Source organism: Tyto alba, unplaced genomic scaffold, assembly GCF_018691265.1.
Source record: "Tyto alba isolate M040663 unplaced genomic scaffold, T.alba_DEE_v4.0 Super-Scaffold_45, whole genome shotgun sequence".
In the NCBI taxonomy this organism is placed as follows: Eukaryota; Metazoa; Chordata; class Aves; order Strigiformes; family Tytonidae; genus Tyto; species Tyto alba.
Genome location: NW_024881321.1, coordinates 36,995,338 through 37,010,761, shown reverse-complemented (window position 1 = coordinate 37,010,761; position 15,424 = coordinate 36,995,338). Strand labels below are relative to the sequence as shown.

The window sequence follows — 15,424 nt, the reverse complement described above, 5'->3', positions numbered from 1 at the left end:
ATTATTTGAGGTCTACATGGGACAATGAACTTTCTAGTTTCAATTGCTAAGTAAGCCTGTAGGTTTTAACATAGTATCTTAGCTGAATACTGCTTTGTAATGCTGATGCTATTTCAGATCTTATGTGCTTTCTAGAAACTTACACTTAAAATTAGTATTTAAAAGCATTCAACTGAAGAATAGCATGGAAAATAAAAAATGTTATGATCCTTTATAACACCAGTGTTGCAAATGATATTCCAAATTTGCAATGTAAATGTACAAATTATAAAGTGATTATACACATAAGACAAGTTAGAAGTGTTCTGAAAGCTGGACAGTAACACCTTCCCACTAACTACACTTGTTCTAAATTAGCAGACTTTATATTTTCTATTTTTATGACAGAAAATTTGAGGTTTGCATTGGTATTGAGATATAAGGGACAAAGAAGCAATCTGCCAAGAAAATAGAGTGAAAACATATTCCCAAAAGATGGCTATACAGACGATCGCATGAAGCTGTCATGACATTTAATTGGTTAGACAGAAAATGGCAATTTGGCGACAAGTTCTGCCACAGGTGTATATGTATGACTGAGGTCAAAGAACATAGCACACATCTGAAAACAGAATTATTCCTAACAAGGGTAATATTTACGAACATAACATTTACAAACAGATGAAGGAAGCTCTTTGGCTACCTAGTCAACCTCCTGAGCCCCTAAAGCAAACTGGCATGACATTTTGTCTCCAATTCAAACTGTGGGCCTGACACCTCAGTTTGAATTCCAGCAAGAATCACTTTCAGTTGAGGTGTGTAACTGGTCTATCAGGTATCAGTTCTTCTTGCAGCAACATTTATGAGAAAAAACGGCTTCAGATCTCCTTGGAAAACTATCCATAGAGCATAGACTCATGGAACAGACTCACCTCAAACTTCCTGAGGTGCTGAATTTAAATCCGGTGCTTGGTGGTGTGGAAGTCACTGCGTTGCACCTATCTCTCAGTATCCAGATCTCTAGAATCAGGGACAAAACTTGCCATTTACTCCTTACTGTGTTTAACTAGTGAGTGCCTGCGCTGTGTTTCAACAAAAGGCTATTGATTAAGAAGAGTTTGTTATATTTGATTATTGAGCCCTCTCACAGTCAGGTCAATTAACTGCAGAAGGAAAAACCTATCCAACTCAAACTAAGGCTGACCACTGTTCATGAAGACATATAGGAAAGCGAAGGAATTCCAGCAAAAGAAATTTAAAATGAGACAGTCAGAATTGCTGCTATACAAGTGCAGCCTCTAGTGGTCTGTCCAAAATCACTGAATGTCAAGTAAAAATGATACATAACGTTCCTGGTACTAACAGCTGCATTTCACCCAACACAGCTGATGTTGTGACATTCCACAGCAGAATCATAACCTGTAAGCAAGGAGGCACCATTTCGCATTGATTCTTAGGTTTGAAATCCAATTTTGAAAATAAAAACTGGTCCCCCACCCCCAACAACTAAATCACTATGAATACAACAACATGCATACTATTCTACCATCTTTTTCATTCTGCACTGGAACCCTGTGAATAGATGGATTTTAAAATGCATATTCAAAACACAGCATTTGGACCTTCTCTTTACTTTGGTTTTGATAGTTACTGCCTTCCCTTCAGAGAAACAGCTGAAGCTGCACAGGAAATTAAGAAAATCTGAGCCTTTGTGTTAGACATGAACCTTTTCAAGTTTCATCGTTAGACAAGGTTTAGATAAGAAATTTGATACATTTTCCTCCCTCTGCTATGCGCCTTTTTTTTTAGTTCCTTATCCACATTCCAGTTAATTCTCCCTAAATCTTATCCAGTGTACCACTGATGAAAACCTTATCTCTTCCCTTTCCTATTAAGCTTACTTTTGGTCTCAGATGTTACTAGTTCATGCCCCAGATATATCTGAAAACACTCATACTGTATTTCAATTTTCTCAGGATTAGGGAATCATCAGATACACAAAATTGTATTTTAGGATCATACAGCAAGAGGACAAATAAGAATTCAGATGAACGTTGGGTTGTGAGGTGTCATAAATAAAAACCACGATAGGCAAGTGGTTATAATTTGCTCATGAGGCAGAAGAGACAAGCAGAATCATACAGCCTGAAAAAGTGACACCATGAAAATGCCTTTTGAAATTTTATAGGCATAGGCAAGATGATTACACATCACGTTGTGTCAATGACAGGAGATCTTAAAGGCCAGATAAACAGGAGACAGAATAATGAAAGCAACTTCAAAGAGCTTTGTCTAAAGGGCTGATAACTCAAAACTTTGGAACTCTCATCCAAACTTCACAATGACTGTAGCCCAGAAGGCCAAATGTGGTTACACGCAGCCCTACCCCATATTTGAAAATCCTTCAGTCACCGCAGGACTGTGACAGCAACAGCTTACTGCATCTGCCCGCAAACTGAGAACCTGCAAGGAAGATGGGCTACTATCAGAGACGTACTGTCGACGAGGTGAGTGACAAGTCGCCGACAACCAGGAGAGCTGCTCTCAAGCCTTGGTCCCAAAGGCAACCAAAGGCCTTTATCCTGCACAGCAGTAAGTCCCTTGAAATTGTGAGATACAAATCCAAGCATGTTTACTTGAGGCACTTCTGTCTCATGCACTGCTTGTGTTCCTCAGACAAAGAAGCAGCACTGGTACACACTTTATTTATTTTAAAATATTTACACCAATTTACACAGCACACACTGTCGCATTTCTCTTTTTCCTCCCCACTCAACTTCAGAGGTATGGGCATCAGTATCTTCCTTGACTGGTCCCTGTAGCTCCTCTATCTCCTATGCTACGCTAGGTCATCAAATCAGCCTGTCTCCCACCTTCAAGCCTATTCCTCCTTAAAATAAACACAACGGTTTGGAGTACAGTAATGCTGGCTATATTCCATCATATATGCTGACATTATTTCTGCTCCAAAAAGCTTATGCTGTTGGATGGAAGCTGAGGAAATGTAGCCAGTGTTAAAAATAATAACTAAAGTGTCCAGGCATCATCATCATCTGCCCAGACCTGGACATCTGCTTGGACTACACGTACCGATTTCCTCTCCATGGCACCCACCAGCCTTTTTTTATGGTAGCTTAGCAAGCTTTATTCTGCCAAGGAAACCCATAGACTAAAATCAGAATGGCTTTTATGCGTTTCTGCAGGTAAAAGAAATAATACTTAAAAGACAATGTTCCTGCTTAACAGATCCTCTTTTATTGTGTGAAATTAACTAAAATAAGGGTTTTAAGGAAGAATATTAATTTTTAAAGTGGAAAAAACAGTGTAATTTCTTCAGGTCAAACAGAGCTGCTTTTCGAACAACTGTTTGAAGAAAGGCAACTTTGAGGACTCATTTACACTTAACTACAGATGGCTGAAGTAGGCCATGTTATCCTTGAAGGACAATTAAGGATAAAGAGGTCAATAAAGGCAGAAGGACTCCACGCTGGTTAAGCTTAAGTAAATACGAGCAACAGAAAGTCTACACAATCCACACTTTAGAATTATTAAGTCCGACTGCATAAAAGCATTTTTTACACCTATTCAGAACTATGATATTGGAATGATACATATTTCCAGTACACTGCAACAATCATTAACACCAGTGCACAAAGTATTGGCACAATCTGATCTGGCATGCTGCATGTTTTGTTTTAGAAAGGTGTGTTTACGCTTAAAATAGGGTGCTAAGTTCTCTGAACTTAAGACTGGATTAATGAAAACTCCTGCATGAAGTCCAGCATTTTAGTAATTAACTTCCACAGTTTTACAGTGCTTAATTTACTTTGTCTTGTTAGCAGATTAAATTTACCACTGGATAGTGTGTATCATGCATACTATTCAAATCCTCTAAGCCCTAAAGTTGTAAATGGGATTTAAAGACTATAAAAGCTTTGCCTGTACAGGGCTGAGCTTTAAAACAAGTTTAAAGACATTCACAAGGTGGACATCAAAAGAAGTGTAAATTTTTCCAAACCCAGTAAAAATTCAGACCCTAAGTAAAGTGTTGAGCTTTGACCTAATCTTGTCAAACTATATATCTGACACAAAAGCTTCAGACTACCGCTTAACTTTAAGATGCAATACTTCTACTTCAAACCTAAGCCTTTACATTTCCTTTCTGCTTACACGAACATATGGCATTTACAACTGTTTGGCAGCTGTGCTCTGAGAAAGGAAGGGCACACACAGCATAAAAGATTTTGCTGGAAGTCCTGGGATGTTCTCACTGACAGATCTGAGGGGCTGCCAAGGTAACAGCAGGGTACAGGTTCCACATCTTCAGCGTGGATTGTAATCGGACAAAGAGGGGAGCATGGAAATGAAACACAGCTGACTGAAATAAACTCTGAAGCTGCAAAGCTGTTGCTCAGCATGTCAGTGAGAACTGTCAGGGCGTCTTGTTTCTTTGGCACTTCTTACCCATTATGTGGTGATGTTCATCCCTGGCACTCTATAAAACGAAAGTGGTTAACTATTAGCTAGTGGTGGGCTGCCTGTTTAGTTTGTAGATAAATAAGGAAACACATGCACTTACTCTCCACACTGGCTCTTCACAAAGTCAGCCTGGATCCTGAGGCACTTACCATCTCAAAACACAGCATTACCTCAACACTGCTGCCCTTGCTTCCAGAGTGCAGTGGTGGATCTATGCCAAGGAAACTGGCCAAACCCGAGTTCTGTGAGCCCCGTGCTCTCCAGTGCCCCTCACGCTGAGAAGGTTTGTTACCTCCAGTAACACCCATGCTGTGTTGTGGTATGTTCTTCTGGTCCCTACCTAAATTCACCCTGTAATGCTTTGCTGTCCCCACACTAGTGAAGTCTCAGATCTGAATCCCCTGCAAAGCTTAGCACAGACTTTCAGTTTTCCAGTGTTATTCCAAACGATAGGGTGCTGGTGTAGTTAACAATGAAAGGTCTACCCAAAGCTTAGCAAATAACTGAATTTTCAAACTGTCAGACATCGACACTTTTGGAAGTCATAGAATCCTAGAATGGTTTGGGTTGGAAGGGACATTAAAGATCACCTAGTTCCAACCACCCTGCCAGGGGCTGGGGCATCTTCCACTAGGCCAGGTTTCTCCCAGCCCCGTCCAACCTGGCCATGAACCCTTCCAGGGAGGGGGCAGCCACAGCTGCTCTGGGCAATCCGTGCCAGCCTCACCACCCTCAGAGGAAAGAATTTATTCCTTATATCTAAACTAAATCTACCCTGTTTCAGTTTAAAACTGTTATCCCTCATCCTATTGCTACACTCCTTGATAAAGAGTCCCTCCCCACCTTTCCTGTAGCCCCATTTAAGTACTGGAAGGCCACTACAAGGTCTCCCCAGAGCCTTCTCTTCTCTTCTCCAGGCTGAACAACCCCAACTCTCGCAGCCTGTTCTCACAGGGGAGGTGCTCCAGCCCCCTGATCATCTTCATGGCCCTGCTCTGGACCCACTCGAGCAGGTCCATGTCCTTCTTATGTTGGGGGCCCCAGAGCTGGGCACAACACTGCAAGGGGGGGGTCTCACCAGAGCAGAGAGAGGGGGAAAATCTCCTCCCTTGACCTTTTGGCCACATTTCTCTTGATGCAGCTCAGCATACAGTTGGCTTCCTGGTCTGCGAGTGCACATTGCTGGCTCATATTCAATTTTCCATTCACTGATACCCCCAAGTCCTTCTCTGCAGGGCTGCTCTCAATCCACTCAATGCTCAGCCTGTATTTGTGCTTGGAATTGCCCTGACCCATGTACAGGACCTTGCACTGGCCTTGTTGAACTTCATGAGGTTCACACGGGCCCACCTCTTGAGCCTGCCTGGGTCCCTGCGGATGGCATCCCTTCCCTCCAGCGTGTTGACCGCACCACACAGCTTGGTGCCAATAGTAAACTTGCTGAGGGTGCACTCAATCCCACCGCCCAATGCTGCCAACAAAGATGTTAAATAGCGCCAGTCCCAACACTGATCCCTGAGGAACAGAACGAGTCATCTTGTTCTATTTTGTTAGTGGGACAGGATGGCTCCCTAGTTTCCAACACCAGACGGTACCACAAACAACAGGATTTCTTAGAAGGCCACATGGTGTTCAAGCATTTGTAAACCATTGGGATCTCAAAGAAGGGGATGTTCTCCCAGGCAGGAAACCGACAGGAACAGCTTTCAAAACAGGAAATTGCAGAACACGCCAAGTTAACCTGAGATATGCTCAAGATCATGCAGTAGGACTGAAGGGCATTACAAAGAGAGGCTGTACAAGGCTCTGTCTGAATACAAGTAGAAAAGGCCTGTGTACTGTATTTAATCAGCAGAGTAGGACTCAAACTGGCTATCAAAACCTGTTTTGAGTTTTCTCATCTACGCTATTTCTTATTTCTCTTGAAAGGAACTTTACAACTCAGTTTTACACTTCTAAAATATTGATTTTCCAGTCTCTTGTGACCACAATAATTTTAGCTTGCTTTCTTTGTTCAAAGATGATCCTATATAAGCAACGAACAAAAGCATTAAAACTGTATCCTTTTGTTCTCTCGTACAGCATATTGCTTTCTGATTGCAGTAGAAACTGCTAATTAACCAGAAGCAAAACCATATGTTGAAAAATCCTGCCTTTTTTTTTTTTTTTTACCCACTGCAATTATCTATTAATTTATTTTGGATCAAGTTCTCTGTTCTCATGCTGTACCCCACGTTTGGTAAATTCATATTACAAGAGTGTGTACACACTTAAATTAATAAACTTAAGCTAATTTATAGTGACAGCTGTGATGGATAGAAATAAGTATGAATAACACTTGCCTTCAGGGTACACTGAAAATCTTAAAAGTCTATTTACTAGGATAAATAGAAAGAGGAAAAACTTTCAAAACAGAGAAAAAAAGAGGAGAATACTGAATGCCCTGAGATGACTTCTTAAGGTTACAGTGGCAGCTATTTCAGGAGCCTATTGCAAACCTGAGTGGAATATTCTTCCTCCAACCTTGGTATATGTGGGATGTGAAAGTACATCCCACAGGCACCTTCTCCACTTTGCAGTAAGAATGACGGACACTGTGTATGGGGGTCATCAGTTTTTTACTCAGCTAAGAGGTGAGACAACCTTGTTCTGCATGACCTCTTTTTCCTACCCAGCTCAGCAGCAATCCCCAAAGGACTCACCCGGTGAAGTAATAGGAGCCATTCTTCTCTGCAGAAAGAGAATCAGACCAGCTACACGGACATTATAAAATGTCCTCAAAGCACCTCAAATAGATGCAAGACTTGGCTCACTGTCCTCAGCTGAAATCCAGCTGAATTTAAAGAGCTCACCTCTTACAGATACTTATCCACAGATACGACTTTATTCAGCAACTCCATCGATAAGAACTATTAATTCTTGTGGATCAATACTTACATGTAAATTAAACATTTTAGTGAATATACTTTTCCTAGAAAGCACTGCTTTAAGTACATTACATAGTGCCATGGATTCTCCTTCCTTCATCTTGGGGACTATATGTATAAAAACCAAGAATCACATGCCCTAGAAAGATTTTTCTTAAGAGAATCCTCAGTGTTTTAATAAAACTTTATCCTGTACTTCAACAATAACAAAAAACATACTAGGTGCTAAAAGGAAAAACCTGTTTCAGAAGAATTACACGTATAGCTTTACAACATACATCTCATTAGCAAAATGGCAGTTATAAAAGGATTAGCTGTAATCTTCCATTTTTTATCGTACTCATTCTTAACCCATCATTTTTTCCTGATAAAGCAGCGATCCTTAAGTACACTCAGTACACGACTGTTGTCACACACTATGTCGACATCCTGTGCTGAGTATTTTGAGATCAGTACAAACCATACATTAGACATGGTATTTTATCCAGCTGTCTATAGAACATGAATTTACCTTGCAACGTTAACAACACCCACCTGCAGAAGATGGTTCAGCTCTCTGCTTAATGATATACAGTTGCACCAGGGTTAACTGAGTATCTTAAATTGAGATGAGGTATTCCCTTTCCACTGTCTTCTTTCTTAACATCCTCATGTATCTGGCATTTACACAACTGAGCACATGCTAATAGCTCTACTATTTGCACTATTCTACTCCATGGTCATCTAAGTCAGTAACATGCAACCTGTAATAGTGCCATTCTAAATGTAATGTGCCCCATGAGACATTTAATTCTTCATGATTAAAGTTCACTATGAAAAAGACAAGAGGAAGTTTACACAGAAAAAGCTTGTGAAAGCTAGTGTTTAGATAGTATAGAACAAGAATGCAGTAAGAGGGGGCAAGGTTAGGTTTACCTAAAAAATTAGAGGGAATAATAAAGGTAGCTTAAGAGGTTTCAGTTTTTCCTCTTTCAACAAAGTCCCAAGCTAGTCTTATTACCAAGACTTCTTCTTTCACTTGGGAACAAATCTTGAAAACTTGATGCCACTGCTATGATTTACTATACCAGTAAATCTTTTACTGGGTGAACTCTATTGCAGAGCACAGAGAAGTCCTTTCTTATGAGGCACTTAGTAGCTACTCACTGTCATTCCCATGAACTATCATTTCCCTTAACATGTGACTGCAGGCAGTCAGACATTGAATTTTGAGTTATTGCTGCCAACTCTTTGCTGCGATCAGGAATCTTGTACGGGGCCAAGTAGCACAAGTAGTTTTTTGAGGAATTGTTGTGGCTCCAGACATGTCTGTGCTCTACAGGGCTTTTCATACAAAAGTCCATTTCCCCTGAGTCAGTCAGAATAACCAAAAGACAGAGTTACATATTTCATAAGTTAAATGACACTAATCTGGAGAGCAGTCCATGCAAAAAAAACTGTGGGCTGCATTTCCACCCTTCCTCTAAATCTGTACTCCTTACGCCTCTTCAATAAACCTACAAAACAAAACTAACTGCCTCCCCTTCCCTCAAAAGCAGTTTCCAAAGCATCCAAAAACAGTATTTGAAATTTTAGCCTTTGAAAACTAAGATAACAGCAAAAATCCTACCTTACGACACCTTTAACAGCACTAGAAATATCACAGTTCAAGGAAAATTAAAATACTGCCCCTTTTTGGGGTATACGCAGTCAATAACATCATTGGCAAAATATACGTTATAAAGGGATGTATGCTGACATTTGGCTAGCGGCATTTCTATAGTTTTTTATTCATACAAACCTGCGCAAAGGCTCACAAATCCCATTTTGCACAGTAAGCTCCTAACGCCGCTAATGAAGATGCCAGGGATATCTTTAGCCCTTTGAGATTGTAGCAATTTGCAGGCACAGAAAGGTCTCAGGTTTATCAGTGTCTTAACTGCGACATTATTTTTACAATATTGAAGTGTTATCACTCTAATACCTAAAGTGTTGTTATATTCACAATAGTTAATACCTTACTCTTCACATCTAGCCAGCTTGGCTCTCTTCTTCTTTTACACAGAACAGTGATCTCTTTCTAAAGATTCATAAATTAAAAAAATAAGAAAATCCTACAAGAATAGACAGACTTAAGGAATGGCCACTTCTGGATCAATATGCACAGAATAATTGTTATTGGGTATGAGAAACTAACAGACAAACCTCCAGAAAATCTGCTCCCAGACTTTTAATTAGTGAATACGTGCTCCTGCCAAACCGATGCTCTGGGATGTGCTCAGTGCTCCCCCCCTTTCACCAGATGCCGTCCGTTCTGATCAGAATTTCTCACATAAACCTCACTCTGTGCAGAAGTTCAATGGGCCACCATGAAGCACACCACCAAGGACTTTCAAAAAGAAGAACAGATGTGAATTTAGTACATAATTATTTTTAATAACAGTATCCAAGAAAGATACCATCAAGGGAGGCTTAGCACTGTGCATTTTAACCAACACAAGGATAAACAAAGAAAATGCAAAAGTGGGCTGTTAGCTTCACAGCTCCGTTCTCTAATAAACTAGGGATTAACAAGTAAAACCAAGAGGGCACATCACAGTATTATGCTGCATATAACCAGTATTCCCTCACAGGGAGCAGGTCCTACAAAATAATTAAGAGAAAAGCCCTTTACAAGAACATTACTATTTCTCTTCATGCATGTACAGTAAACAAAAGCACGCATGTGCACGAAGGACATATGCAGTGACTAGTTCCAAATGTTAATTCAGCATGGTCCATGTTGAGTTGCAGTGAATGCTGTTGGTGAAAAGAATGCAAAATATATCTTGAGACCAACATTTAATCAGTCTCACACGACCTGTCTTTTTAAGAGGTTTTTAATCTGGGAGAGCCATATAGCTCAATTTGGGAAAAACATAAAGTACATCTCTTGATTCATACAATGACTCGGATTTGAAGGTATCTCAGAAGGCTTCTAGTGCAACCTCCTGCTCAAAGCATGGTCAACTCCAAATTCAGACCAGGTTGTTCAGGGCTGTGTACAGCCAGGTCTCGAAAGCCTCCAAGGACAGAGATTCCATAGCTTCTCTTGGCAGCCTCAATGCTTCATTTTTCTCCTAGCAACAATTCTTTTCCCTTACATCCAGGTCAGAACCTCTCTGTTCCCATTCCCACCCCAGGCCTGCCTTTCCCCATTGCTCACTTCTGTGAGAAGCCTGTTGCCATCTTCCCACAGCCCCCTGGTCAATGGGAATGGTGGTTGTTGGGGCCCCACAGCTTTCCCTCCCCCAGCTGAGCAAGCCCTGCTCCTGTAACCTCTTCTTGCACATCAACTCCAGTCCTGACTACTGTTGGGGCCTGTTGTGGGCTTGAGCGAGTGATGGGGTTTTTGGTAGCAGGGAAGAGGGATACAGGGGTTGCCCCCTGTGAGAAGTTTCTCAAAGCTCCCCTGGCTCAAAGTCAGACCTACCTCTGCACCAAGACCGAGCTAAACAACTGTGCCTCTGTGATAATATATTCAAGAAGGGACCTGGGAGGAAGAGTTGAAATTGTGAAGAGAAGTTGTGACATATCTATGTGAACACCAAGGTCAGTGGAGGAACGGAGGAGAAAAGGCAGGGGGAGGTGTGCCAGAGCAGAGAACCTCCTGTATCCTGTGGTGAGATGGCAGGGCAGCCCCGCCCCGCCACCCATGGAGATCTATGGTGGAGCAGATGCTGACATGCGTCTCAGGTGATTGCACCCAAGGGAGGCCAGGATCCTGTGGGAAGAAGCAGCCCCCACTGTTGTAGTTCAGCTCTGGGAGCATTGCAGCATGGTGGGGGTATCCCATGCCAGAGCAGCTTGTGAAGGGCTGCATCTTGTGGAAGGGACTCAACTTGGAGAAAATTTGTGGAGGACTGTCTCCTGTGAGAGGGGGACCACACTGGAGCAGGGGGAAGCAGTTTGAGAAGTTCCACACCCTCCCAAAATGGAAGAAGTAGCAGCACAGACTGCACCCCCATCCCCTGTGCTGCTGTGGGGAGGAGGTAGAGATATCGGGAACAGAGCTGAGCCCAGGAAGGAGGGGTAGGGGACGGTATTTTCAAGATGTAGTAATGCTTCTCACTGTCTTACTCTGTCTATCAAGTGTTGTTGTTGTTAGTATCTGTATTAAATTTATGGGGTTTTTTCCTTCCCATAACGATTCTGTCATAACCGGTGATTCAGCCCTCCCTGTCCTGTCTCTAATCCCAAGCCTGTGCTTATTTTCTCCTTCTCAGCACTGTAGGAAGTAAGTGGCTGTGTGGTGTTCAAGTTGCTCTGAGCTCAAACCATGACAAGCCCCACTGGACTCACACCAGTTTGTGAACACCCACCCTGTGGTAGCTGAGAGCGGGGCCCAACACTGCAGGTGGGGTCTGGAGAGAGCCAGCCAGTAGATCCCCTGCTGTCACCTGCTCCTGGCCATGCTCCTGCTGGGGCAGCCCTGGGGCCGCCAGACTTCTCATGCTGCCGGGGCACCCTGCCAGCTCATGTTTAGCCTACTGCCCACCAGGACCTCCAGGTCCTTTTCAGAAAAGCAGCCTCACAGCCGGTTAGTTCCCAGCCTGCACTCTTGCAGGGTGTTAGTCCATTCCAATTGCAGGACTTGGCATCTGTCACTGCCAAATTTCATGAGGTTCCTGTCAGACCATACCTCCTGCCTGTCTAGGCTTCTCCGAATGGCAGTCCTTCCCTCAAGTGGACTAACTGGTCCATCAGCTTCTCATCCACAAACTTGATGAGGGCATATTCCATCTCCTCCTCCACATCCTTGCCAAGGATGGCAGGCAGCATGGATACGTATGGTTCCCTGGGGAACTCTGTCTCCAGGGAGAGAATGAGCCATTAACCACCACTATTTGAGATGGATGATCCAAGCAGTTTTTTCACCCACCCAGCAGCCCACCTGACAAAGTGTAACAACTCAAAGTGGATACAAGGGTGCTGGGGGAGACTGTTGAAAGTTTTGCTTAAGGTGAGGTAAAAGGCATGCACACCTTTTCCTCACTCATGCATCCAGTGATTTTATCACAGAAATAGGCTGGTCAAGCACAATTACTGTTGTTTAATGCATGCTGGCTACATCCCATCACCTTCTTCCTTGTTCCCAAAAGTGTGTTTTAAGAGGACTCACTCCATCATTTTCTCACTGACCAAAGTGAGGTTGACCAGCCTGTAGTGCTCTGGATCATTATTCTTGCCTTTTCTGAACATGAATGCAATATTTAACTTTCTCCAGTCATCATGGTCCATCTCTGATCTCCACAACCTTTCAAAGATGATGGAGAACAGCCTTATTATGACACTGGCCAGCCTTCTCACTGCTCTTGATGTAGCTCATCTTAGCCCAAAGACTAGATTTAGGTCAAGATTTCTCAAGAGATCCTTGACTTGATCCTCACCCATTGTTAGTCATTCTCCTCCTTAAACCCTCACTCCAAACACATAGGCCTGGGAGATACTGTCAGAGAAGACTGAAGCAAAGAATTCAAGTGTCTCAGTCTCACCTGTGTTGTCTGCTACTAATTTACCCAGCACATTCAGCATAGGTCCACTTTTTGCTTGTTTATACTTGTACTGCTAGAGCAACAGAAGTTTTTTTGGGTGGTCCTTGATGTTTCTTGACCCTCAGGCCCAGGTATGCTTTGGCTTTCCTGAAACCATTTCTACATGTTTAGGCAACGTTTCTATATTTCTCCTTTGTAGCCTGTCCCTGCTTTCACCTCTTGTATGCTGTCTTTGTACTGCAGCTCAGTCACAAGTTCCCAATTCAGCCAGGTCAGTCTCCTGTTATGTCTATTCATTTTCCAGGATGTACCATTTTTGTGCTTGAAGGATGCTGTCCTTAAAAACTTGTCAGCCTTCCTCAGTAGATTTACTCTTCAGAGTTGCCTTCCATTGGATCCCACCTACCAGTTCCCTGAACAACCCCAAAATCTGTTCTGCTTGAGCCTAGGGTCTGTACTTTGCTACTTGTCTTCCTCACCTCCATCAGGATCTTGAACCTCACTATTTCATTCCCTAGCAGATCTTCAACAAAATCACAATTTGTATTGAGCAGCCCATTGATAACGCTACCGCGCCCTCTAAAAGAGCCCGGATTAATTGATGGGTCTGATTAGTACCCTCAGTCAAAGTTTTGGAAGTGCTGAAAAGACTGTACATGCAGCAGAGCCAGGGAAACAGCACAAGTGGTTAGGACAAACCTCTCTAACTATGGAGTATTCCCTCACACTGAGTAACATCTTGAGTAGCATCCAGGAATTAGCATGTTCTGTCAAAATTATACATGTTTTCAATTAGGACACAGAACATTGCACTCTAAGATACAGCAAACATAAGAAACAAGAGAATGTCCATCACAGAATCTGCATCCATACATACCAGGAAGTAATCTTCTGATGAAGTATAAATAGCACTATATAATTAATCTAACAACTACATTGGGCAGCTGTCACTAATGAACACTTACTGACTCTGCACCATAAGCTGCATTTTTCTTTTCTTTAATTAGACACCAAGCCTGACCTTTGCACCATCAAGTAAGTGACTGAATGCGAAAAATCACTTAGCAGATAAAAGGCAATTTTCTCCTAGACAGGTGCTCACCTTGGGACGCTCGTCAGATAGGTCAGGACATTCTGGAACTCCTTCTCAGGGATCTCGCTGAAAGCTGGATAGTCTGGAAAGGTGATCACAGGGCATCCATCTCCCCCTCTTCCACCTACAAAAGAAACAAGCAGCAGGCATGTTTACACCCAAAGTCCCTTTACCTAGCCTGCAATTTCCCAGTAATGAAACAACTGTATTTCTTGGCTTTTTTTGGCACAGAGCTCATCAGTGTGGACGCTATTTATTCTGAACAGTCTAGTTTTCTTCAGAGCTAAGGAAGTTTTAGAGGATGGAATTTGTTATGCCACATTAGATTTTTTTCTGTACAAATGTCTTTGCTCATGTGAACACAGTTTTGACACCAGATGGCAGTGCATCTTTCTTTTGATAAATGTCAATTCTAAATATAACCAATTTGGAGAAAGAAAGGAACTAATTTAGGAAAAAAAAAAGTTAATTTGGAATTAAGTAGGCAAATCTCCACCTTGAGCTGAACTCAATATTCTTACCAGTTTGAACGCATTCATGCAACCCGCCCCCCCGCTCCAGCTGGCTGCTCTGCTTCCAGGATGGTCTAAAAGAAGTGGCAGAACATTAAAAGAACTGGGGGAAGATGTTTTGAATGAGATTTCCTGTTCAACTTCTCAGAATACCTACAAAAGGTAAACCAGAGCTGAACACCTACGCTGAAGTATGTCTGCTGATGAGCTAGATATCATTATTTCTATTTTTTCTGGCATTTGCACCACTGGGTAGAAATCACAAATGCAATCCTTTTTAATGTGCTTCATGCACATTTTTATATGCGAAATGTAGATTTTTTTTTTTTTTTAATAAAAAAGGCAATGTTAATGTTTCATTCTTAAGCAAATATATTTTCACAAAGACGGGGTGGATAAAGGACCTGTTGAGCCCTAGCAACTGCATGAAGTTAACAGCTGCGGGGTGCCAGGGACACATTGCTGAAAAGTTATCTTTGCTTCACAGTTCAAAAAGAGAAGAAAAACAGACAAAAACCACTGTGCTAAAATAACAAGGATATTTTTTCCAGCCCCGGAATCTGGCAATTGTGCAGAAATCAGTTGTAACTGTATTAAAAACACTGATCACGAGAGCGACAGTGAATTGTGAAAATTACAGTATGATATTACCAACTTCCTGTGCCTTTGCATCTAACCTCACTAGAAAAAGAAGAGAAATATTTGAGCTCCAATTCAATTCATTTGATAAAAGAAACCACTATTTCCCTCCAAAATCACTTGTAATTAGAAGAGCTCAAATAGTATCGTTATTTTAGTTTGAGGTGAATCTGACTTCAATCTACATGCAATATGTACATGCAATATGGTGCTACTGCTATGTAGCTCTTGAAATCAGACTGCGTAAGAAAAGAACATGCTCTGGATGCATTTAAACAATAA

The 15,424-nt window shown here is 42.0% G+C and overlaps 1 protein-coding gene across 16 annotated transcripts in view; it reads right to left on the bottom strand.

The window, feature by feature from the left end:
* The window catches only part of MCF2L (MCF.2 cell line derived transforming sequence like), a 171,543-nt gene that overhangs the window by 48,700 nt on the left and 107,419 nt on the right, over positions 1-15,424 (bottom strand). For all 16 annotated transcript variants that reach the window (XM_032997044.2, XM_032997046.2, XM_032997057.2 and 13 more), the window contains one exon: positions 14,001-14,115. In XM_032997044.2, the coding sequence (XP_032852935.1) occupies positions 14,001-14,115 (115 nt within the window). The remainder of the gene's footprint in view (positions 1-14,000; positions 14,116-15,424) is intronic.